At 39.6% G+C, this 26,034-nt stretch overlaps 1 protein-coding gene across 2 annotated transcripts in view; it reads right to left on the bottom strand.

Moving 5' to 3' along the window:
• Positions 1 to 26,034, bottom strand: part of PIEZO2 (piezo type mechanosensitive ion channel component 2) — a 312,188-nt gene that overhangs the window by 159,842 nt on the left and 126,312 nt on the right. For both annotated transcript variants that reach the window (XM_075022962.1, XM_075022964.1), the window contains exon 4: positions 2,246 to 2,288. In XM_075022962.1, coding sequence (XP_074879063.1) covers positions 2,246 to 2,288 — 43 coding nt within the window. The remainder of the gene's footprint in view (positions 1 to 2,245; positions 2,289 to 26,034) is intronic.

The raw sequence follows: 26,034 nt of genomic DNA, 5'->3' as shown, positions 1-26,034 counted from the left end.
TTTCTGTAGTGTGGAAGTAGCAGTTTCCCCAGCGCTGGCCATGGCTCTTTCCAGGCTCTGCAATGCAAGCCTCACCCCAGCCATGAGCTGGAGAGACCCTACAGACTGCGTTACAGGAGAAGACCAGCTCAATGACTGACCTGATCCTCTTCCCTTTTGAATTTTAACCAGCTTTGTGCATTAAGCTTTCTTTTTAATTGTGGGAGTAGCCACGAAACAAGGACAGTCACTGTTAATTGTTCATAACTATATCACTTGAGAGTTTGAGGGAGCCATTTCCACTGGGTCCTGCATGTGACTGAAAAAATCTTAAACCAGTGAGATGAACAATGCCTCCTGAAACATATTTTTAGTCATATTTGGAACAAAGTATAACAGAGCTGACTGCTTTCCAGACATTTTCATGAATGTGTGGCTGTTGTCTAAAAATGCACCAATAATGAACAATAATCCCCAGGTTAACAGTGGCAAAAAAAGTCATCCTACTTATCCACAAATCTACCTGCTTTGGCTTATTAAAGACTATTAAAGAAACCATGCAAGGTGACAGTTTGCTTGACATGCAGGTATCACACATACTTAGCATTTTAAACCATGTTCCTTTTAGGACAGCATCATACAAGCCAACATTTTTCATAACTCTCCAAATTTCTCCAAAATGTTCTTCAGAAAATGCAGTCAGGGACTGCAGTCAAGATCATGTTGGACGAAGGTGATGACTACCATAGTACGTTAGAATTAGCTCAATTATAATGTCTCAAAAAACAATCAATAACATAAAGACCTTCACTTAAATCTACCAAACCCACATATACTCCATTTAATTGAAAAGCTCTTAACTCCAGTAATTTCCTGGATATAAGGCTACTTTACTCAAGCTCCAGCATTTTTAATTTCTCTTACACTGAAAAGCAGCATCCTTAGCTCACAAGTAATGATTACATAAAAGCCTTGCAGTCAGATCTCTTGGTGCCTCTATATTTTTCAGGATATGAAGACAACAGCAGTGTAAACACTTTACTACTACAGAATAAACATGTAACCACAAAGTAGTGATGACATAACCTGTATATTATCTGGGCTTAATTTTCTGCAATGTAAATGGAGTGTCTGCCTTTCCTCTTCCTCAATCTGCTCTAAACCAGCCCTTTAAGAGTAACATTTTATATGAATTTTCCAGTTTTTAAGCAAAGACATATTCCTCTTTAGGACATTACTTTGAATGTCTTTCCTTTTGTGTATCTAAAAATCTTGCTTCCTCCTGAATAAGAATGTCCTTGCTCAAATAACACATTTAAATGCTATTGATATTTCACAGCTGACTCAGGTGTGCCTAAGTCAACAGCTTGCGGACAGTATGTTTTTAAGTAGCAAAACATATGCTGCTGCTGCTTCTTTTGTTATTGTTCATATACATAATAGAAGAACAGCTGTAGGGGATCAGACCTAACACAGAAGTAGCCCGCTATCCTTCTCTATCAGTGGCCATAAAGGGATGCTTACTGAAGAAGAGAAATCCCTTCTTGCCTGGCCAACAGTGACCCAAGCACATTGGTGTACAACGGCAAGCCACTCTATTGAGGGAAAACAGCAAAACTTTATTCAAGTGGAAAGCAGATTCTTCTGCTTACCATTTGTAGAAGAATGAACCTGAGACTGAGCATCTGAATCTCAACATCAGATCACTCTTCACTGGGCTTGGCCTAGTTTAATTTCCAAGAGAGACATATGTTTCTGGTATGATGACCCTGTGGTTAAGTTTGGCAGCAAGAAGTTCTTGCATTTGAGGAATGCCGAATTCTGAATTTTCCTCTGATGCTAAATAGCTCTCTGCCAGCTTTGGTCCTTTTTCAACTTCATTTACTTTTGTCAACTAATATGTCACAGGTTAGAAGTTTCATGGAAAAAATAACATAAGTGAGACCAGTATTTTCATTCATAACTAAGACTTCTGCCCAAATAATGTGTCATCTTTTTTAATACTAGCATGCTATATAGTCGCCAGCAAAAAACATAGGAGCCAAGTTCCTATGGTGAATAAGTTGCTTCAGATGGACTGGGGAAAGAGAAGAGTACATAAACAGAAGAGCTGAACATATATGTGCATGACACTGCATAACTTCCTCTCTAAAGTTGAAGTCATAGATACATTCAATCAGCTAAAATAAATAATTCTGCAAACTTGCCCATGCAGTTTTTCTCCCTTTTCTTTTTGCACTGGTAAGGAAACAAATTTATGGCTTACCTTTCAAAACCAATCTGCCGTAATGTTTTCTCCCATGTTGAACCTATACAAAGAGGAGAAAAAACAAACACCTTCAGTAAAGAACCTTTATTGTATGAACACTCTTACTCTCCTCCTTTCCTTGTGCAGCTGGGATCTGTATAGTAAGATGATTTTTCCACCCCTACAGAAGTACTTGTAAATAACATATTTTCCTCAGGGTGAAAAACTGTTAAGAGAGGCTACCACCGGGTGACATAACTGTGTGGAGGGGTATCAGCCCATATAACTCCTTTACATTGCAGAACAGCCGGTCACTGCTACAGTTCACTGCAATTCCAAGGGTGGTCTCCTCTCCTAGAGCAACGTGATCCGTACATGACTCTTGAAAGTGCTGAGCTGGCATCTCACATCATGCACTCTTCACATTTCAGCTTTTCATTTTACTGTAGTGTTCGCCTGATTCTTGTTGAAAGCTTTACAGCTCCTTCTGAAATCCAGACCTTTTATTTTTAAGCAAAAGCATGAAGATGTATTTCTGCTTTATTGTTTAACCCTTCATACTCATGCAAACAGCTGCAAAGGACTGTTTCTCAAAACGACCAAGGCCTCAGCCCCACAAACTACTCAAATGGGCAGACTCATCCAAAGAATTGCCCTCAATATTTCTGATGCACTTAATACAACATTTACCTAGATTTTCTCAAAAATACACATACATCCCCTCCCCCCTCCTGCCCCCGCAAGCATTACATGATCAGTTTTCAGCTCTTGGTAGTTTTTTGCTTTTTGCCAGTCTCCTGCTACCATTATGTGGTTATTTTAAATACAGGCTACTAAGAGCACAAATATCTCAAGTCATGCAGGTCTGCAAGGCAAATATGTGGGAGGACATGAAGCTGGATTGTAGTTTGCTCTCTATCTTTTTACACTCCTGTGGGAAATGTAATAGGACTGCATGCAAAGTAAGCAACTACATTTCTTTTGAATGCTTCATCATACTTAAACTAAAATCAGAGAAGTGACAATAACTCCTGTTGCTGATACAGCCCATCACCTAAAGGGAAATACAAATTAGGAACAAAGAGATTCCCTGTGAATGACATTCAGTAGCACCAGAGAAACTCAGACACAAGCAGCAATGTTGCTGAGAAGTACTGACAAAGACCAGAAAGACAAGAAGGAAAGCAACTTTGATTTACAATCTGGACAATTTCAGATTAAATGCATATTGTGCAGTGAGTGCCCATACAACAACTATAACAAAATCATGGATTAGATTCTTTCCACTCACAATCCAAGTCCTACTTGCCAAGTTAGTCTGAGAAAAGTGGTAACATAGTATTATCATTCAGAAAAACCTCTGCAGATACATCTCTCACCATCATTACCTTCCCATTCTGTTAAAGGTATCAGCTCAGGAACTAGTGACCTGCTGTGTTTGTAGTATGGTACTTATCTCTAATCTGCAATAAGCTAAATATTTGAATAAGACCTAGTAGATGCTTTTAATCTTTGAATTCAGGACACTTACTGCTGATCTAGGTAAGAATCTAAAAACTCAATTTCTAAGAAGTTTTGGGTTTGAGGGTTTTGGGGTTTGTTTGTTTGTTTTTGGGTTTTTTTTGTTTTTAAACCTAGCAACAGAATTCCTTCTACTCAATTGAGTAAACTTTCCAGTTTAGCCCAAGGAGAATGTGGTAAATTTCTAAAGTAATGATACAATTTTTCTGTACAGTATTATCTAGTATCTGTCTGGCTTGCAAATCACAGACTGAGCAAATAAAAACTGAAATTAATAAAACCCCCAAAGTTAATTTCCTTATAGGCCTATGTCGTGCAAGGCTTTCTTCACAGTTCCTAACTGGACAGTCAAAGAATGAAGTTCACATGGGCCTATGGAAAATACATTTCTTGTATTAATCTCTGTTCTTCAGAAAGAGGAAAAGAAACTACATTAAAGTATATGCTCCTAAAATTAACCAAAGTCTGACATTTCACTCCATACAGGAAGGATTTGGGTTGGCTAAGGGGTAGGTTCACGGTCGGTTCCAAACATGGTCAGTGTAGCACATTACACTCTTCTGGCACCTGTTCTTCATTCAACTTCTCACCAGCAGTCGCTTCAAGCTTCAGTCACACACATCTTTTCAGTGAAAGGCTCTAAAAACCTTTTCTAATGATACTTTAGGGCAATGGACACAAGACTTTTCTGTTCAGGATTGTTACAGCTACAGCCAGTGATCAAGGTAAAAACACTTTCAATTGTCCCCATTCAGTCCAAAGCAGGCAGGGATTTCAGGCCCACATCCAGCAGAGTACACAGCGATAAGAGGCTTCAAAACTGAAGTGGAGAAAGCTCTACCTTCAATTTTGGGGAAAAAATGAGTCAAGTTCTGCTCTGGAATAACTGAAAAATGTACGTCGTTTGATCAGTACAGGGAGCTTCTACTGTGGTACCTGTATTTGCTTGAGGTAAGGCAAGACTTCTGCCTGCACAACTACCTACATACAATACCTTTCATCAACACTAAGTTCATATTTTATAAAAAGAAGTCCTCTAAAGACATCTTTAAAGCAGGACAACAAACATTCTCACACACATTTATTTCAAATAAACATAAAACCCAAAGATCATGTGCAGCACAATAAACTGTCAACATTTCATTGAGTTAAATAAAGAACCACTCCATTAACATCTTCTATAAGGTGTTATGCCCCAAACCCACCAGCTTCTGCACACCCCTGGAGTGTATCTGGTTTCCTGTAGCGCTGGTGAATCAAGTCATTGTTAAAAAGATGACTGTGCCACTCCACAGGTAAGCGCAGGGCGGATGCAAGCAATTCTCCATATAGTTTATGCAATCCTGCTGGCTCTGAAAGAGTATTCAACAGTTCTTGAAGTTTGAAGATTTGAAGAGTGTTGAAGAAAAGAAATCTCAACAGTACTTCTTAAAGCACAGACTAGTACTGGCATCTTTAGTCAGTGTTTCTATGCTTTCCACTGTTGTGTATACTAGTTGTATGAATTTTTCACCCCATGACTGGCTACACTTCAGTTGTATGATATATAGACAGTCCTACAGAAGAGAGTGCGAGAGAAAGGAAAAAAAGCAAAAGAGAAAAGGGAATTGGGTCTCCACTGGTTTGGAATAATCTTTTGGCTGCAGCTGGCTAGCAGAACACTCTTTGAAATGCATGTGACTCCTCTGAAGCAAAGCCTGCCAAGAACACAACTAACATTTCATATTAAAAAAATATACATCTTTTTTATGGAGTCTTATTTTAAAATGTTTATGATCTAAACATTCTGTTTTAAGATTTGCCAATTCCATTCTCAATAGTATCAACTTCTACACTGCACTAACAGCCAAAAGTAAATACCCTGAGGTAACAGCAGCACTAAGAAGAATAATGCTATTAAAAGTCTAGAAAACTTATTATTTGATTTAAACCTTACCTGGTGCTTCCAAAACATTGAACAAAGTTTAAGTCACGTAACTCTCATTAAAATCAAAACAGGAGTTTTTCATGAATTAAAGACTTGATCCTGCTCCCAATGAAATCAATAGGAATTTGGCTATTCAATTCAGAGTCTTTCTTTCTGCTGTGACTGTGGAAAACGTTCACCTGTCGGCTTTCAGAATCAATCCACTGCTACACTTCGGTTGCTAAATTAATTTGGCTTCTCTTTGATTTCTGTTTTTTACCACTATGCCAAAAATACTGAAACTGTTTATAAGAATGCCTTAATCTGGTACTCATATAATTAAGCTTTTGTTCCAAATATTTGCTCCAGAGTGCCTGACCATTCCCATCTGTTCCAAAGATTCTGTTTCACATTAACAGCACTAGTTTTAAAATTCTTCAAAAAGATGAAGCATAATGTACTTCCAGAATTACTGCTCACATTTAATAGGAAGAGTCGTAAAATGCACATCATGCTCACATATGCACTCAATGAAATCCCAGCATAAGAATGAGAGTGTAAGAATATGAGATTTAATAAGATAAAATTAAAAACATCTTTCTCAAATGAAAAGTTGTCTTCTTTGACAGGTAGGCTTTCATTTATATGGCAGTTTCTGTATTTGGTTTGGTTTGGTTACAACTCTCTGCTTACTGTGAACTTCCTATGAATGAGAGGACTCCTAATCCACTGGTCGGCTGCTCACCTTTACAAACCATGAAGTTGCCTAGGTTCTGAAGTGCAATGGTAGGCTTAGGAAAAACACAGAATAACATATTCATAAAATCATAAAATCATAGAATCATAGAATACCAGGTTGGAAGGGACCTCAAGGATCATCTGGTGCAACCTTTCTTGGCAAAAGCACGGTCTAGACAAGATGGCCCAGCACCCTGTCCAGCTGAATCTTAAAAGTGTCCAATGTTGGGGAAAAATATTGGATAAGTGATTTTCAGCCATTCATGGAGGTTGCACAACTATTCACTTTGAACCACGTCATGCCCTATCTGCCAGTACAGCAGAGGTCTGTAGCTCTTCAGGGAGAAGTCCGGCAGGCACTGTAAACGCATAGCAAAACCATGTGCCTCCTATACCATCCTCATGCAGGTATGCATGAAGGTCCCTTTGGATCCTGTGGGTCCCTATGACTGTGTGTAGTGATTACCCACAGCCCTGCTACCTTCTCACTCCTCCAGAGTTAGTGGCTACTTTAAGAACTACATGCCTGTGCCTGGCTCTGCTCTTGAGGCTTTCCAACAGTAAAAATAGTAATTCTTGTATTCTTTTCTCACTGTGATCTGACATAAGGACCAAAGGGAAAAATACAACTTAATTGAACCAAAAGACATTGTTTGACATTTTTCAGTAAGGATTAAGTAGGCCCATCAGAATTCAAGTATACAATAGGAATAGTATGAAGATTTTCAATGATGGGAATAGGACAAAATATCTGAAAATTACATCACCTCAAAGGTAAAAAAAATTTTTGGAGCCCATCAATGGGGTATCACAGAGAGTCACCCAGGCTCTCTGAAGGAACCAGTGAGGTACCAGACATAGTACAGTCACATTTAGCTCATGAGAGTTACATGCAGGTGTGACCTCCATAACCCTGTTATGATACATTAAAACAGGTAGATATTCTTGGAATAGTAACTGCATTGATCTTTTCTCTAACATTCTGAAGCAAAAGAGTTTCAGAGGAACTGCTGATTTTGTACTGGTCAGAATATTCCTACCAATTTCAAAATTTTGATCTGAAGCCTGTGACACTAGTATTCTCCAAACCAAGAGAAAAAAACAAAACAAAATAAACTACCCTGAAACTTTCACATATTCAAGAGATACAAAACAGTGGTACAGAATACTCCAGAAATTGAAAGAAACACTTTGCTAAACCTTTCCATTGCAGGTGCCACTTCTCAACTCTGTTTCTCAAACAACTTAGAAGAGAACAGGGCAGAAGTTCACAGAGCCTAGACTAGCTGGATGAGTCGGGGACCTGAGTACCTGAATCCACACCTGAAAGCTCTCAACAAACCGGATGAACACACTGGCTTGTCCTTCTAGAGCTTCTCTTTCAGTAGACACAGGTGCCATCTAAACATGTTGAGGTTTCACAGTCTATTTTCAGTGGATTGGGGAACATTGCTCTACTGTATATTCTCCATCACCTTAGTACTTACTAACCACTTACTAACCAGTACTACTAACTAGCTGAAACGTACACAGCTGCAGTTGATAAAAACTGCCATGTTTAGAACATGTTGGTTTCAGCAGTTTCATCTATTATTAACAGTCTTTCCAGCTGCTTGTTCCCAGTTGCAAACTTCTACCTTCTCCCAAACAAAGCAAATAAACAAAAATAAAATGTTTTCTCAGGAATTCTACTTTTTTGATTTTTAATCTATATAGAACACTGGTTTTATGAAACAGGCTAGTGCATGTGGCATAGGAAAGAACTTTTTCTTACTTGCTCCACGGTATCATAGAGATATTATTAGCACTTACTCACCAGTACATTGGCTATCCAATACCTAGTTACATACAACAAGCCTTTTACAGAAATGATCATTTCTTTCATGTGAAGTGGCATCAGATAATGCTACCTTGACATTTAGCATCTATCTGTCCATTTTGAGAAATAAATCTCTCTTACACTTCCTCTCCTTTGATTGAAACTACCTAGGCTGCAACTCACACTCATCACTGCAATTTGATTACCACAGTATATCATCTGGGATAATGACATGACTTTCTTTTAAAATGAGGTCTCTTAATATGGCATATTACTACTCTGCTGTGTCCATACTGGTGTTTTAATTCAGATCAGGAGAGTATTTCTTGAGCAAATCTCTTACCATGCTTTGGTTTGCATGACAGTGATCTCTGAGTGCACAAACTGGATTCCTTTCACATGAAACTAAACTGCACCCCAAGGACACAACTGCTGTGTTTCAACCACTAACGGGCATTTGGTCCACATGACCAAACCAGAGCTAATCCACAGTAAACCCCACTCAAAACATGTATCATGTGGCAGCCAGGGACTCTGCACTGACTGCTTCACTCCTATCATGCTGTGCTGCTTGCTAAGGCAGATGCAGCTCACCCCACCACTCCTGTCCCAGTCCAGGAGTGCCCCCAGAAAAGCTTTCCAGTTACAGTCACCTCGAGGGATGAAGGGGCAGCTCAGGGTGCTCACCCTTAGGATTGTTTTCTGGGCTGTATCCCATCCACTACAGTGAACAGGAGCCTTTCTACTGCCCAGATGTACGAGCAGGGTTGGACTGGTTGCTCAGCACAGCCACACTCCCCACAAAACCCCAGGGAGCCAGTTCTGTAAGGCACAACATTATTTCATTATTATTTCATTTTTAAAACAACTTCTCAAGAAGGAATAAGGGAAAATCTGGGCTGTTATGGTGTGCTGTGCATACTGAAGAGACTAAAACCACCAGTAAAAAAGAAGTGGAGGGCCAGTGGTCTAGGATGCTGGCTAAATGAAGAAAGTGATTACTGAATATGTACCAAGAAAGAGGTCATACCAAGAACAAAGACCAGATGCTGCAAGTCTTTACTTGCCTTCCACTCATACCTAGGCTTTCAAGTGATTTTTGACAGAATGAAGAGTACGAATTTGATCCCTACATGATAATGTCATGGAAAAGATTTATTGAGTATTTTCTACTGTGTGGAAAATATTAAATTATTATTGTGAGATATAAAAATTGCGTTCCTATTAAGAAAGAAATCTTGACTTATTCCATGTTAACCAGAAAAGTAATCATCATCAGAAACACTACTTCTGCTCTACGGAGATTTTGATGAGTGGGAACTTCTACTAATAAAATGAGCAAACTAGGAATATAGAGACAAGTGCAACAGTACTGGCACTGTTTATGTGTGTGCACAGAGACGCATTTTGCTTTAAAATGAGCATTAAGAAGACAACGGCTACGGTAAAGTGATTAATGGCCATATCTGGCAGTCACGTCCTCCAGTCTGTGGCTTCCCTGGGAGCTCTGGGAGCCCAGAAGGGTCAGCAAAGCTCCCACAGATAAGTGGGGCCCCTGAAAGCAGCTGTTCCATAGGCTTAATCCATATTCTTTGTTTTGATCTTGATTAGCACCAGAATTGGAGGGCTGGGGGAGGACTGTTTTTAGAATTGATCATTTAACTTCAGGTAGAGAACACAATGTGAAATACCCTCTACTGCATCAGGGACCTAAGTGATCCAGCATTTCTCTGCGTGCTGTTCAGACCGTGCCAAACAGAGGCAGGGAAAGATCCCAGCTCACTTTGTGTGATGGCAAGTAAGACCAGTGTCTCTGAGCCTGATCCAAAGCCTACAGAAATAACTGGAAAGATCTGCATTGAGTTAATGGGCTTTGATAGTTTGTCTGAAATGGAAACAAATAGCAATAAGGAATAGTAAAAAAATAATCTGTTTTTCAGTTAACATAAACAACAGCTATTATTTCTACCCCAGTAATAAAATGCTGAGGTGCAGTGTTCTGTGGATAATTTATCTGGGAAGAATGGGAGCAGAGGAAGAAAAAGTTTCAGAATTTAAAACATTAAATGGGACACAGCTTGTTTTCAATGTGAAGTTTATGTATTTTCATATGAGAATCACACACACTATCTTTTTACATGAAGATGACTTGCTAATTAAACAGCAAGTTAAGAGATGTGAGGAAGAAATAGTAACTTGGAAAAAGAAAATTTGGGAAAGTACTTTCTACGTTTGTTCTTCCATGCCAGATTTGTTTAAAATGATACACAGGAAATAAAGCCAATATAAATTGGCTGTATTGCTTCACCTTTTTTTAGTCAGCTTTTTCACAAGGATGAGAGGTTCCATAGTTTTTATAAGAATAATGTCGTCTTTTGTCTGCTTAGATGTACCAAAAACACTTATAGGACACACACATGCTTAAAAGCACTCTTATTTTAACCTTATTTCATTGCAAATTTGTTTCCTGAACAAGGCAGCAAAACAGCAAACCTGCAGCACTAGAAAATCTTTGGGGCATGTGTTTCAGATGAAACCTGAGATAGCTAGTTAATGGAAAGCTTTTGTTGTTGTTGTTTAATCTGTTATTTATCTGTTTGCTGTAATGGTTGGTTGGTGGTTTTTAACCCACATTTCCAAGGATACTGGAAATTTGAATTCATTCTGGTGTCTTTTGTTTTTAAAATAGACCTCTTCCCCTTTCCCCATGACAGTACACCACTGCAAAAAAGGATGAGGGAAAGGACTTTGCACACTATGCAAAGCAGAACTTTGTAGGTCACCAGCACAGAATCACACTGCAGGAGTAAAGTGGGAAAGAATCGGACGGTTCAAAAATATAACTGATCCCTTATTCTTTTTTACAGCAGAAAAGGGTGTCAGGGCTCTGAGGAGCAGCCTCAAAGGAAGGCGACATTTCCTGCCATTGCCATGGGGGATGTCAACCTCAAGTCAGAGAGTCACTGAGCTTAAGACCATCAAAGCTCTGCTCCAGACCTTTTGAAAGGAGGCCAAATAATAACTAAATGGGCCCTTTTTCAAATATGGAAGACTGGCTTTGCTTTGGTTTTCAAAGGAAAAGCAAAAGAACTTAAAGAAAACTTGTAGTAAGTTTTATTTTTCATAAACCTGAAGAAAATGAGATTTTTCTCCATTTTTGTTGGCAGAGAAATTCTCTCCTCTCCCACCCCAACCAACACTGCTGTCTGCTAAATAGTATCTTACAGGCAAGGTTTCCACTTCAGATTGTAATTGATGGGCATCCTTCCAATTTCTAGAGCTACCCTCTGCTTAGTTTTATTGTAACATAATATACTGTTATTAATAATAATGTCGACCTAGTTTCCTGCCATGATGAACATGTGCAGCATGCCAGTGCAAGGAATTGGCTTTTCATTGTCCCATTTTCTCTTTTTGTCTCATCAGAAGAAGGAGAGGTGGGCAAGCATTTATTGCCAAATTCTGCAGCATGGACATATGGAAAGGGGGACATAAATAACAAGTATGTGTTCAGTAGCACATCCATATGCAAGAAACTATGGTTGAGAGAAATAAGGATAGGAAACTAGGAAATCTTGTGCAGAAACAGGAGGAATATTAAGATGACAGAAAACTAGCATTCCAGTGGTGGTATCTTTGATTCCACCAACATATTATAATGCATGCCTTTTCTCTGAAATTGCCTTTTTTCCCCCCAGCTTTTTCTAAAGATAATAAAGAACCTTTTTATTCACATTATTTCCCTCACAGATTAAGGAGACATTCACATAGTACGACAAAGACAGCAACTCATTGTTGGTCGGCCTGATAACCTGCCTATATTCAAACTTTTCAGAAAAAAACCCCCAAATTGTTTCAGTAGCTAAAATGACACTAGATACAAAGACCTGAAGTAACGAGTGAAGGATGATACCCAGAATAAACTTCAGAAAACTGGCTTGAGATGTGTACAACCTCAGCATACCACCTTCCACAGAAGCAGCAAACAGCACCTTCAAACTCTCCTGTTTGCATGCCATTAAGAGAAGGCAGCAGTGACTGCACCAGGCAGCAAGACATTTGGGCCATAAAACCTGACTCACTCCCAGAGATCTCTTCAGGAGAGAAGTCTGGATGCAGAAGGACGTGCTCCTCTGGCAGTAGTGTGAAGCCTGCATGCAGGCTCAAACAACTGGGGAGAGGGAAATGCTTCCAACAGATGTTATTTTTCCTCCCTAGCAAATATAAAGATGCCTTACCTAGTTCAGCTGACAAGTATAAACACATATGCACTGAACAAAGGGTTTCTTTTGTTTTCATTTTCTTTGTCTTTGCAGAGCTTAAAATTCTGTGATTTCACTCAAATTTTCCCAAAGCTCTATCTGTGAGAACACAAAGGGCAAAGCTCTCCCACCTTCCAGCTCCCATTCCTCTCAATCAAGAGACAGCCGACTGTGTAGCTATTAATCCACTCAGGGAAAACAAACAGGTAAAAGAACAGGGGAAAGCAGAAGGCAGTGGGGTGCCAGTTGCAGACGGAGCCCAATTCTTCACTTCTAGACAGAGCGGTTTCTAAACCACTGCTCCCACTCCCTGGGTGAGGAGCCTGTATGGACAAGGGGGTGGTGAGGAGGAGTTCCAGTAACAAAAACTAGTGAGATGCAGTGTCAGAGAGGCTCCCCACCCACCTGCACCTCTCAAGCACACAAATTTCAGCATCCCCTGCAAAGCCAGGAGAGCCCAGCGTCACATACTTTGCCTCCTGCAACTTCTTCCCCTGCACACCTGGAACATCTGCTGGATTTCACTGCCGCTGGCTGGGGACAAGAGCCACACGTAAGCATTACTGATCGGTGTTCTGCTCATGATCTGTGGAATGGCCACATTCAAGCCACTAGAAGTGCCCAGACAGATTTCATAGGGATGCAATGCTATGTGATTGTGTTTAGTTTCATCTGTAATAGACTGCAGGATTGCATCCAGTGTACTAGCAGATCATTTCCCAACACTTAATTAGTTTTCATTAGGATGCCACAAATAGCATGAGTACTATCAACAAATTAAAGAAATCACTGGGTTGCCTAATCATTTCCATTTTTAAAAGCACTCCGTGCTTTTTATCTTGCACTTTTCAAATAGTTTACAAATAGTTTGCTCTTGCTACAGTTACATGCTTAATTAGGAGTATTAGGAGTAATTTCTCCCCACTTTGGCTACATCTAAGCCAAAAAATCAGTAAAAGCACTAAAACTTTTGCCGTTCTCACAAGCTGTTAAGATGACAAGAGTATTCTCACACTTACTTAAAGTGTGGTTATTTTCCTAACTGGAATGCATTTTAAGTGCTTCATTAGGGTATTAAGAGAGTCATACCTTTTGAGTAAATACTGAAGAGGATGATGAGCGGTAATAATTTCCTACTCAGCAGGGATTTTCATGTTACAGGAATCATGGGCAATTTAGATGTGTGATTCTCAAATGGATTTTAAAATCAGGTATTTTATTTATTCATGTGCTGCTTCATTGCCTTTAGAACTGATATTACATCAGGCCTAACAGAAAAGGGACAAACAGCACACTGTATTGTTTGCTTCTTTCCAAAGGTACATGGCCAACAACAGCAACAGTTCAAAGCTAGCGCCAGTTGGCAAGTTTTCCCAATCCAAGCAGATCTGAAGAACTGGAAGGTCCCACAGTAGGATCAGTATATCAGGTGATGGAGCACAGGTGCAATCAATGACCTTAGAGAATAAGCAGTTTATAAAGCATCTTCATGAGTGTAGTAAAAAACATATTGGAAACATCCTTGTTGTGTTCAAAATAAGACACATGAAAAATCCTACAGTTCAAGATGATTTGTATGAGGATATTGGCCCAATTTCTAAACCCATTTATCTCATCCCAAACTTTTCTCTGCATCAGTTTTAGAAAACTATTTACACTGAGTATACAAATCAGGGCACCTTGGCAACATTTTCTGCAAGGCATAAAGCCTGTCAAAATTTCTTGTCTTTGCCAGCTGGAATGCATTAAGTATATTTTATGTGGTTGCAAATGTGAGCTATTCACAGCAGTGGGGGACACTGTACCCACTACAGGATGGAAGAGAAGCAAAGAAGTGGAGGAGAGAAAAAATACGTTCAATAGGAAAATGGGCTGAAAAGTATAAAAGGCATAAATTTCTAACAAAGAACAAGTCATACATAGAAGCACTGACTTATATCAGAGACAGATGTAAATGCCAAATTCTGCCCTAAATCTAAACTTAATTTAGATCTAAACTTAATCACCTTTTATCCGGAGTGACTTCTTTAAAGACACTTTGCATGAGAAAAAAACATTAACCCACAGTCTTAAACCTGCACATCATCCTTTCTAAGTACTATTCTGGAAAGGAGGTTTAGTGGTGGAAATAATAATAAAAAAAATTCTTTATCTCACTAATCCGTGTTTGTATTTCATATCAACACTTCAGTATGTTTCTTTTTTAAAGTCAGTGGTTATAAAACCAGGGCTCTCTGTAATATTTCACCCAGCTTTAAAAATTGTATTTTCTAGGGTTCATTTTACATCTTTGACATCATCACTGTATCTGCATGGGACAGAAGGACAAAATGACACCTAATTGATTCTGCTTATGGGGGAAGAGAGCTCTAGAGAAAAGGGCAGAGGGCTCCATGTACTCTTAACTAAGCACATGGAGATGCAAGAAGAGGGACTCACTTCAAAAGGATGCTGCGATTGTTTGTGCTCGCGGATGTCTGTGCTACAACATCTGGTCTCCAAAATCAGGCTGCAAAGCAGATGATACTGAATTACATTCAGGATCTCACCCCTCACTCCATCTCAGAGAAAGCCAAGCTGTAGCATTAGCCACACCTAGCCGTAGCCAGGTATGTACCCTCTGGCACATCAGTGGAGGTTTGATGACGAGCAGCTTCAGACTGCAAGCACTTCCCACTCCTCCCTATGCAGAGGTCTGGCAGGAGGATAAGTCATTTATGGAGGCTGCTCGCCGCTGCCCATCAACTAAATTGGGCAGCTGTGATGGGAGGGCAAGCTCTCCCTGACAGGTACCTGGGCCCACTGCAAAATAAAAAAGTCAGATAAGCGTAGTCCCAAATACCAAAACTCATAGATAAAAATTGACGACAGCTATCCATTAATTTCCCTGATTTTGTTCATGCACATTTAATAACACACATCTCCATGACTCTTGTTTAAAGTTTTATTGTAGATATGCTAATCTGAAAAAAACATACTTTGTTTCTATGCGGTTGAAAACTGATGAGATTTACAGTACTTCAGCAGAGATCTTGGCTGGTGACAGTCAGCCTGGGATACATCTGAGCATCAACTTTTATAAACAGTCTATGCATTGCCCTCTGTTGCAGTGTAAATCAAACATAAAAATACTCCGACATACACAGTTAACTTGAGGATCCTCACTGACAGAACAGAAAATTGTATCACCAGGCCAAGCACTTAGAAAACTGAAACCACAGCAACTACATGGACCAAAGTAGATCTGGAACCTGAGAGACCTTCAGAGGATTCAGAAATCTGTAATCTCACATGGACCAACCTTCCAAAATCTGCATAGATTTTCTTTTTTTTTTTTTTTTTAAAGCGTCAATTTTGTAATAATACCACTCATCTCTATCAAAACAGCAACATACAATAAAGGGGTTGGTGGATGGCTTAACATACATTCGGTATAGCAAAGCTTGGAAGCTACTGGTCAGGCTAGAAAAGTTGTGACCAAAAGCAAATACTACTTGACAGATATTTGGAGGCCTCTGTGTAACACTCCCTGCCTGCTGGTGCATTTTGTTAAATGTCCACTTTACTATCCACTGTGTACATCAGAAAAGGCACCCAAAAAAGCAGCAAATGTCACTGTCCAACTTAATGGGACTCAATTTTATGATCTGAACATTCGGGCTTTTTAAAAAGGGGAAACCTGTCACTCTAAAAAATTTAGTCAAATTCACCTTACATCTTCTAGAATGTGAGTGAATCACATTGCTAATAAAAGAGGAAAGTCCTTACTGCTGTTACCTGCCCTTTACAGAAAAATAATGAAATGTTAGTGGCCACCTCTTCAACCCACAGAAGAGTCAACTGCACTCCTCTTCCTTCTACTCCTCCTCCTCCTCCGGTGCTGCTCAGTCCACCCTAATACTCCATACCCTCAGTAGGAGGGAAAACTTGGACTCTTCATGACCCTGGCTTGAAGCACTCTTCATGCCAAAAACTCCAGAGCCAAATGTCTGGAGGCAAGCAAGACCAACCTTTCAGAGGAAAAACATGGAGGAACCCCAAGAATAGTCTACAAGTGTCAAAGGCAATCCCTCACACCATTAAGGCTAGATGTTAATTGTTAATTTTCTACATCCCTGTTCTCCACCTCTTTCCAAGGACAAAGATGCCGACTAGGTCAAACTCCCTGCACTAAGTTAGCCCCACCACCTAGTATTCATTGCAGCTCTGGAAGAGAAGCTGTATTCAAATTGCTCACGAATTTTGTTTCTGTCTCAAGAGGGGAAAGGAAAGGAGAGAGGAGGGGAGGGGAGGGGAGGGGAGGGGAGGGGAGGGGAGGGGAGGGGAGGGGAGGGGAGGGGAGGGGAGAGGAGAGGAGAGGAGAGGAGAGGAGAGGAGAGGAGAGGAGAGGAGAGGAGAGGAGAGGAGAGGAGAGGAGAGGAGAGGAGAGGAGAGGAGAGGAGAGGAGAGGAGAGGAGAGGAGAGGAGAGGAGAGGAGAGGAGAGGAGAGGAGAGGAGAGGAGAGGAGAGGAGAGGAGAGGAGAGGAGAGGAGAGGAGAGGAGCTTCAAAACTACTTATGCACAAATAAAGGAGAAGCAGCAACCTTACACATTATTCATTATTAATCAGACTTATTTTCTCACATGGAATTAGTCATGTTACCTGAGATTTTAAAGCAAGTTCTACCTTTAAGTAAATATTGGTCACGTCAAAAGTATGTACAGAATTAAGGATTAATTCACAAAAGAGATTTTAGACTTTGAGTAGATTTTTTCCTATTAGTGCCTCATAACAAAGTAATTGTTGAATTAGTAAAACATTTGTCAACCCCAGTAAGCAATTATATTTAATACATATAAAACAAATTACTGCTCCATTTTAGAGCGTGAATAGCGAAAGTTTGACATGAGGTTCTAATTATCTACTCAACGTGAGTCATGCCAAAACCGGTGGGACAAATCATATCTTAACTCCTAATGCTAATGTGACCCTGCTGAATACAGCTTCCCTGCGTCACGGCACCAACCCTGAGAGCAGAGCGCCCAGCGGGATTTGTACAGGTGCAACAGCTGGCCCATGTTCATGAGAAGTTCAAGGGTCAGGGTGCAAACTGCAAAACGAGAACAAATGCAACTAGCCAGCTCAAGCGATTCAGCCGAGGGGGTCAAACCTCTAACAGAAATAACTAACAGCTTCTTTTCTACACTGCAGTGAGCAAATACGCACACTGTGTCAAAAATAAGAGCTAGTACTCCAAACTTACCTGAAAAGAGATAGAAGAACAGGCACCAATGAGGGGTTTTTGGTTGACAGGTTTTCATACATGAACTATGGACCCTGAGAGATGCTACACACCCCTACCTCCTACTAACTCACTGTTGGCAGTGAAAAGGAGGACTGACACCAGAGATTTTTTTTTAAAAACCTGTTAAATAATTCAGGGCTTTCTCTCTCACACAGCTGTTCTTCAGCAGTTTTCATGGAGTGATGTGGGTGCTGTGGGCAGAATTAGCTCTTAGCTTTGAGAGGGGAACGTAACTTTCTATTACATTACATGCTGAAAAGTATGCATTACAACTGACACAAATACTGAATTTCACAGGAAACAGTGAAGAATTAAAAGTATAAAAAGGATAATAAAGAGTAATTTTAACGTGTTTCCAACACACATGTCAAATGGAAACCAAGAAACAAATTCTGCACTTTGATTTATGAACAAGCTCACCAGGGGTCTAGATGACTTGTCTTTCTACATTCAAGGAAAGTATCCTCTCTGGTGGATTTGCTGGCATCAGCACTGTCTAAGGGCCAGGCAACAGTGCAATCCAGCTGAGTTGGGGGCTATAAAAACACAGAAGTGCACAGACAGTGCTTGCCTTGAAACATCTACAATCCAGACAGGACACAAAAGCAGAGGGAATTATTAAGATTCAGTGTATTAGGAAAGGCTGAGAGAAAAGGATGCTCTAAGCTGTATTGAGCTAGGGCGCAATACTGAATCACAATGTTCAGTTACTTGCTTCTGTAGCTTCTCATCTCTTCTCAGACGGCTGGAAGTTTCTCTTTAGGTAGCTCACAAGTGACAGAGACACTGTCCGTTTCCTCTTGTATCAGGCCCAACAAATCCATACTTTTCTCAAATACTCTCCCTTGTTCTTTCCCCTTTGAAATTGGCCTAACAGAATGTCTCTGGATGATGGCTGTGTCCTGGAAGATCTCCTCTGCTTGCATACAAATCCCACAGAAAGTAAGAAAATTAACACAGAATGACTTCTTGATTTAGTGTATATCACATCTCTCCCTCTCTCCATCCTATTTTCACCATTAGTGCTGGAAGTCACTGAAGAGAAGTTGTTTTGCCGCTGTTTCTAAGTGCCTCAAACCTGACAGGTGGAACCTCTGTGCATGCCTAATACATACCGGAGGTCCTGGCTGTTGGAAATATCCTGAGAGCTTTTGGAGCGAGCTGCTAGCATGCATGCCTGAAAAAGTGGATTTGCCAAGCAGTGGTATCAGGATTATGAGACCCAAATTACTACCAAAAGAGCTTTTTATTTTATTTTCAAGACATTTTTTCAGTGTCAACAGAGAGGGGCCACAAAAATACTCAGGTCAAATGCTTACGTGACAAACCAGTTAGCAATGGCATTTACACTTCTGCAAGAAGTGTTAATGTTGAGACACCTCTTGCTGATCTCAGGAAGCAGGGACCAGGAAGCATACTTAGAAGTGTAAGCAAAAAGAGAGTTCAGAACGACTGAAAAAGAAGGTGTCCAATTATTGTAACAAGCCAGATGTCTGCAGCCAAAGGACTAGGGAGGGTCTACACCAGATATACGTAGTACTGCAAGAGGAAATGCACTGCAGAAGAAATCCAAATATAGCATGTAAAGGTATGTTGGACTAAGGGAACATAGATGCAGCTAATGAATGACATTTCCATGGAGGCTGACTTATGCTTGGCATATGGAAAAGCAATTAGCCAATTAAGAAAATTACATTAGAAGACAAGAAGTAATAATGGTACACTGTTACACAAAAGGAACTGATTTTAGATACAAAAGGAAACCATAGCCTGGTTTCTGTGGATTCAGGCTGCAGGGCAATTGGGACCCTGCTGTACGCTGTGCATCCTGTTACGCTTGTCACGACACTGCCCTACAGTGAATGAATATGAATGCAGAAAACAATCCTGTATCAGGGTTTAAACCCGAAAAAAAGCCAAATAAACTGAGAAAGGCAATTAGCTGCCTGACTGAGGGACTGGAAACTGCCCTGGAAAAACCTTTACTGTGTCTGATGCACAGGGAACTGCATCTCATGGAAACAACTGTGGTTCCTGGCATACTGGCAGCCATCAGCAGGTGAACCTTGAAGAAAGGAGACAGAAAAGAAAGCCAGTGGGAGCTCCCCACTGATGCTCTTCAACATGAGGATCTCACTGGATGCCTTGCGCAAGTAGAAAGATGAAGCTCCTGTTTAAGAACAATCAGCATCTCTGTCAGCAGCATATTAGATCCATAGCTGAGCACCTCTGCAGATAGAGACACATTTCAGGTGAAATTCTCTAATGATTATTCAGCACATTAAATGTTTACATTATTGGTACCTTACTGCTTGATTTTTTTATGTATCACAGTAAGTCTTTTGGAGGGAAGTTTTTTGCACTGATGACATAGCATACTTCCTACTAGGAAAAAAACCCTGAGCAACAGAGAGAAGCAGAACATGATAAATTGAAGGGGAGGTCTGCAGGAATACCCCTGAGATAGCTTCATGAAATCTGCTCCTGCAGGTACCAATAGAAGCATCAGGGTAAACAAACAGGTTAGAAAGTAGAACATTGGCTCACTAATGTTGTTATAGTAAGAAATAAATACTCACATGCAGAAAAGTTTCCTCCCAGGGGCTGGCAGGCAAGGTATGCTCAAGGCTAGGTGGTTGGTGGACCTCAATATGAAAAAGCGATCTATGCAGGGAAACTTGAAAATCTTCTTTGTCTCTCAGCAACTGGTCAATCTTTCATGCACCAAGGAGTATTAACTCTCCATGGTCAAAGCACACCAATCCTGAATTAAATGTGTTCTTCCGTCAGCTGGAGGTATCTGCACAGCCGTGATGGTATTTGCTGACAAAATCCAGCCTAACTTATTATGAGCTGGGGTAATGACATAAGACCAGGGACCACACCTCATCCTGGTCCTTGTTTATGCCCTTTGTATAAGAGGATCTCAGACCTTTGCTTTTGATATATGTTGAACACAATCTTAATTAACTGTCACTCTGTTAAAAGAAACCCTCTAATAATGGCTTAAAAAATTAACTTGATGAGAAATTTCATCTTCATCTTTGCCTTTCCACAGAGGATGCAATGATTTAGGACTTCCATACAATTTCTGCAGATATCAATAAAGGCCTGGTGGCAAGGAAATTGAATTGTCGCAAACTCCAAGAACAAGAACTACAAATGGGTATATCTTGACTGAATGCCAATGTTTAAACAGGAAAGCGACATCTAATTCCCAAGACAGAGCAACAGCAGAGACAGTCCAGTCACAGAGGTCTCCCAAAATAGCACAGGGTGCAGATGGAGCCACACAAATGCTTCTAACATAAGGTACTTTTAGTGTGCAACAGATTTAATGAAGTTTAAAACAGAAGCATCAAGTGAGATATTGTCACACCAATTAAAACAAATGTCTTGGTGAAATGGATCTGAACGTATGAAAACATATGTGAACACTGTTCATTTCAAAGCCCCTATTATTTGACTTGACTCTACATAAAGAGGCACAAGATTTCCAGTAACAGAGATCATCATTCAAAGCCTAGCCAAACACTGGGAAATATCCAGAGAGGTTATGACCTAACTATCCACATCCTGGACTAAGAATTTCAAAACAAAAAAAGCCACTCACATTGTTATTTATGCTGAAATATCACCCAACTTTTCTACCATTTCTGAGTTCCAAAATATACTAATCATCTTCACAGGAATACATTATTTATTTCATTTTAACAGCTTTCATATACAACCTCCAACTGTGGAAGGAATAATGAACAAAAACATGTTAGGGTAAAGTATCTAAAGAGCAGAGTGCTCCTGAAGGGTTTGATTTACATCTGAAGGGATTTAGCATCAGCATTTGGAAATTGCAAAAGTCTATATTCCCCTCTCCAAACTCAAATTTTTTCAGCTCATAAAACTTTTGGGGATTTATAACAGCTTGCTTTGCAGTGTCTTCTGCATCCCATATGCTAGGGAGATCCATTTTATTAATATTATTAGAAAATTATAGAGGCCAAAATTTGTGAGCACTGACCCAAATATAGAGGATACTACCTCAGAATTAAACACAACCAAAAAAAGGTACAAATCCAAGGTGAAAGTAGCTATTTGTACCACAAACAGTAACATAAACAAAAAAAACCCTCTATAAACACGGGATCACTTTGGCAGTGGTCCTAACTCAGAGAAGAGAACATGACAGTGAAGGTTTCAGAGATGAATGCAGTCACTGTGTGACATGTAGAAGGCAGCGAGGGAAGGGAAGCAGAGCAAGTAAGAAATATTTTTCTCATTTTCCATAACCTGGTGGGTTTTTCTCATATCTAAAATATCAAGACCCTATTAGCAAATCTTAGGAGAACTAGCATAATGTCATGTAAGTCTGATATTTAACCTTTACTCATTCTCAGAGCTACATATCGTATCTTTTTGAATTGAGAACAGAAAGCAAGGTTCTGTGACTGCTTTTGCTAAATACTCCTTGCACAACATGGGCAGATACCCAGCTAAACCTTGTATTCTACCTCCGTGAAACAGCCTAACAATGCACCTTCTACCTGCTCATGTAAAAGAGAACTGCTGTTATATGCATCAAAGCTTTACAGAGCAAAAAAATCTAGTGCATTTAGGAAACACTGAGCTACCAACTGTAGGCAGTTCTCTCTCACTAAACCAGTACCAGTGGTACATCACCACAGTGTATGCAATGGCTTAGCTGTAGCACCAGCAATGATATATGCAGGAAAGCTTTTATGACTTTCAGGCCACATCAATCACAATCTATTTAAAATTAAATATCCTTTACATAAATTAATATCCTAATAAAGTATAAACACTTCAGAGTGTTTACAATAACTGTATCATTGTACAAAAAAAATGAAACTCTTGTAAAAAGGAATAACTGAATTTCATGATGTTGTTGACGTTCAATATTTCCAAAGTAACAAAACTGATACTTCAACCTACTTTTGAGAAGTCTTTGAAATCAAGAGCTGCCACTACCTAAAAAGTAAAATATTTTGCTCTTCTCCAAGAAAATTACATAGCAAAACACAAATGTTAATTTTTACCTTTTGACTAAATACATGACCCACCAATTCAATGCAATATTTCTTGTCATTTACCACAGCTGCTGTTGTAGAACCTTTCACTCTTTGCTATAGCTAAAAAAACAAAGCGACAGGAAAAACTGTGAGCTCTGAAGAGGAAATGCAGTATCATTTTCTTATTGTTATCCAGAATGACATAGGATAGATGTGGAAAACCATCTTTGACTTTTTCCAGATGTCCATGGAACTGTATCAGCATTCCAGCTTTGTTTTAGGTGGATGTATGTTCTGTGAACTTCCCTGCTCAGGATTTTCTTTTTTATCATATATGAGAGAATTTTGACAATGTTTCAGTGGGGACATGAAAAGTCATAAAAATAATTTAAAAATTCATGTATCATAGGTGTTGTGTAATCTAATTTGTGGAAGGGCTATTGAGAGAACAGGATGGTAATGAAAAGGTGCTATTTTCACTCTCAAGGAAATGCAGTTTCATGAGCTGAAATTCATTTTGGTTAAAAGTCCTCATAAAAATATGATATGATGAGAGTACAGTAGCAGAAGATAGGGCCAGTCCTGCGTGGCTGTAGAACTGCTACGCTGGGCAGAACCATGGCTCACACCTATATGCCAACAAGACAAATCTGATCTCAGCCAATCCCAAAAGTTTTCATTTACAAACTGCCTAAAATTCTTAATGACACTTAGAGGTAGGACTGGAAAGTGAAGGGTTTATTTGAATCAGCGTTGTAACCAAAAAATTATTCCTATATGTCAATTCCCTCCCCCAAATCTTGTTGAGGCAACAGCTACATGAGTAGTAGCAAGGACTGCAAAAAAGCAAGTCCACCATGGACTCTGAGCTGCTTAACCAGAGACTGGTGGACAATATGCATGTATATCTGCTGACTTCCCCCCTGCTTTCATGCATCCTCTCCTCCCGCACATTTCATGGCTACTGAGCATCCGACCAAGGAGAAGTACAAGTTCAAGAAGTCGCTGCTGCTCAGTATCTCCATTCTGCAGAAAACAGTGATTTACTGTGTGACAAATATATGCACTGTGGATAACAATACTAAAATTATTTCCATCTTGATAATAAAAACACTGACTTCTTTTTTCTGTTAGATCTCAAAGTATTGCACCCCCTGTAAGCTTGCTTGTTTTATACCTCTCTGCACATTTTTGGAAGCACCCATACTTGGAGTAAAAAAAAGTTGAGCTTCTATGCCATTGTCCACGACAGAGTACCTTTCTTCCTCACTGGTACTTCCAATTTTTTAAACTTTGGACAATTTCATGGAATTTTATTATTGCAAAAACAGTGCTGCAATGTCCTCCCCCCGTTTAGCAAGGATGCCTAATGGGGTAATTCAATCAGCCTGATTCCTGAAATTGCACAGGTTGCTGTGCAGTACTAAAATTTAATAATCACAGAAAGCTCCTGCTGTAATGAACGAGGCCCCTGAAGATGAAAATGTGCGTGTGTGTTTACATAAACAGAAAGAAATTGCACACAATCTGATAGCAGTTTAAAAGTCATCACTTGGCCCCTTTGCACAGTATTGATTGTCAGTGTTTCTGCCAGTCTTGTACTTCATTCTTAAGCAAACGTAAAACAACAGTTAGCCAAGAATAAGGTAAAGGATAACTATGAAATAATGAGAACAGGGAGATCAAGAAGTGTTACAAAGTTAGAACTGTTGCCAGCACAACAACATCAGCTCCAATTATTTTTCACTCTTGCAATGTTTGTCTGGTGTATCAGTTGCAGTTTGGGAGAGTCCCTACCTCACATCTGCATGTATACAGGAAAAAGTTAGCCACAAAAAAAAATTGTATCTCCTTTCTATTAAAACAACAAAAAAACCCAACAAAAAAAAGTCCATACTTATAAGACTTTCACCAGTATCTTTGTCATTCCACAAGTTTTATACTGCAGCTGTGTTTCATTAGCACTAGACCACCACACCCTTCAGGTGGATGTAAGATTTTTAGGACCATTAAAAACCACCTCAGCACCTAAACTAAGAACTGTGTTTCTAAGAATGATGGTAAGTTGCTAGACTCTACAATGGAGCCTGTTCTGGGTGTAATTTGAGTCCTTTGACATTTCCATGGTGGAGGTAAGAACATGAGTTCTCTCATGAAACATTACATTATTCACAGACAAACCTGTGGGGTCTAGAAAAAGCAGGAATTTCCTGGAACCTGCTATGTAGCCATCTGTGGCATCACCAACAAACCGCAGGGACACAATTCATGACCAGGTCAAACTCCGCTGGCTGTAAAGGATGAGTTACAAATCATCCTTTTGCATTTCAACATTCTAAACTTGTGTGCCAAAAAGACCCTGAAAAAGAATTTTCTACATGACATTTCTTGACTTTGTAGGTAAGGTGATGCATGACCAAAAATGCATAAAATGTTACCAGTTCTTATTACTGTGTCCTTTGTATTGGGGGCTGGCTGTCTTCTTTTGAAATGTAGGACTATATGCATTACATAAATATACTAGTAGGAGCTTTTATTAATTAATGTACTCTGAATTATATTACTCCTGATTCCCTTCTGGAACTACTTCTATATACTCTTCTACACCCCAAAAAGTTTGAGAAAACTCTTATCAGCCACTGGCTGAAGTGCATCACAAATGCTGTTCAGTGTTTCACGCTACTTCAGTGTAAAAACAGTGTTAAAATTGTTTTCGGTTTTAAAATAGGCATTTGGTATCACTGATGATATCTGGAAATCAAATTCATTCTCTAGTCACTGGACTTTGAAAGATAGTGTGTTCTACTCTCCTTATTTCTAGACACATAAAAATAGCATTAGAGTTCTGTCATGAAATATTTTTAATTTGCTACAACTTTCACTGATGCTGTTGGAAATCTTTCTGGTGTTAGTCTAGAGGATGACTATAAGATCTCTGAAAATCAGTTTATTGATTGCTTTAAACAAATCCCTAAAGGAATGCAGTATGATAAAATTCGGCAGTAAACACAGTGTATATGAATGGAAATGGTGCAATGCTCCAGATCTAGGTATCAGGAAAATGCTAGAGTTGTAATGAAACAAAAGAGGGATGTTTAAGATTTTGGATATCAAGTCTACTCTTCTAAACTCATCTAATGAGTTCTCTTCCTTTCCAAAGATGTGAAGGGTATTTTTTCTTCTTCTGCGACTATTAAGGAATTTTTCTTATTTATTTTGCTCTGTGTTAAACACAAGCATGACAGATGT

The sequence above is a fragment of the Buteo buteo genome, chromosome 3 (assembly GCF_964188355.1).
Source record: "Buteo buteo chromosome 3, bButBut1.hap1.1, whole genome shotgun sequence".
NCBI lineage: Eukaryota > Metazoa > Chordata > Aves > Accipitriformes > Accipitridae > Buteo > Buteo buteo.
This window is presented reverse-complemented; position numbering and strand designations above follow the sequence as displayed.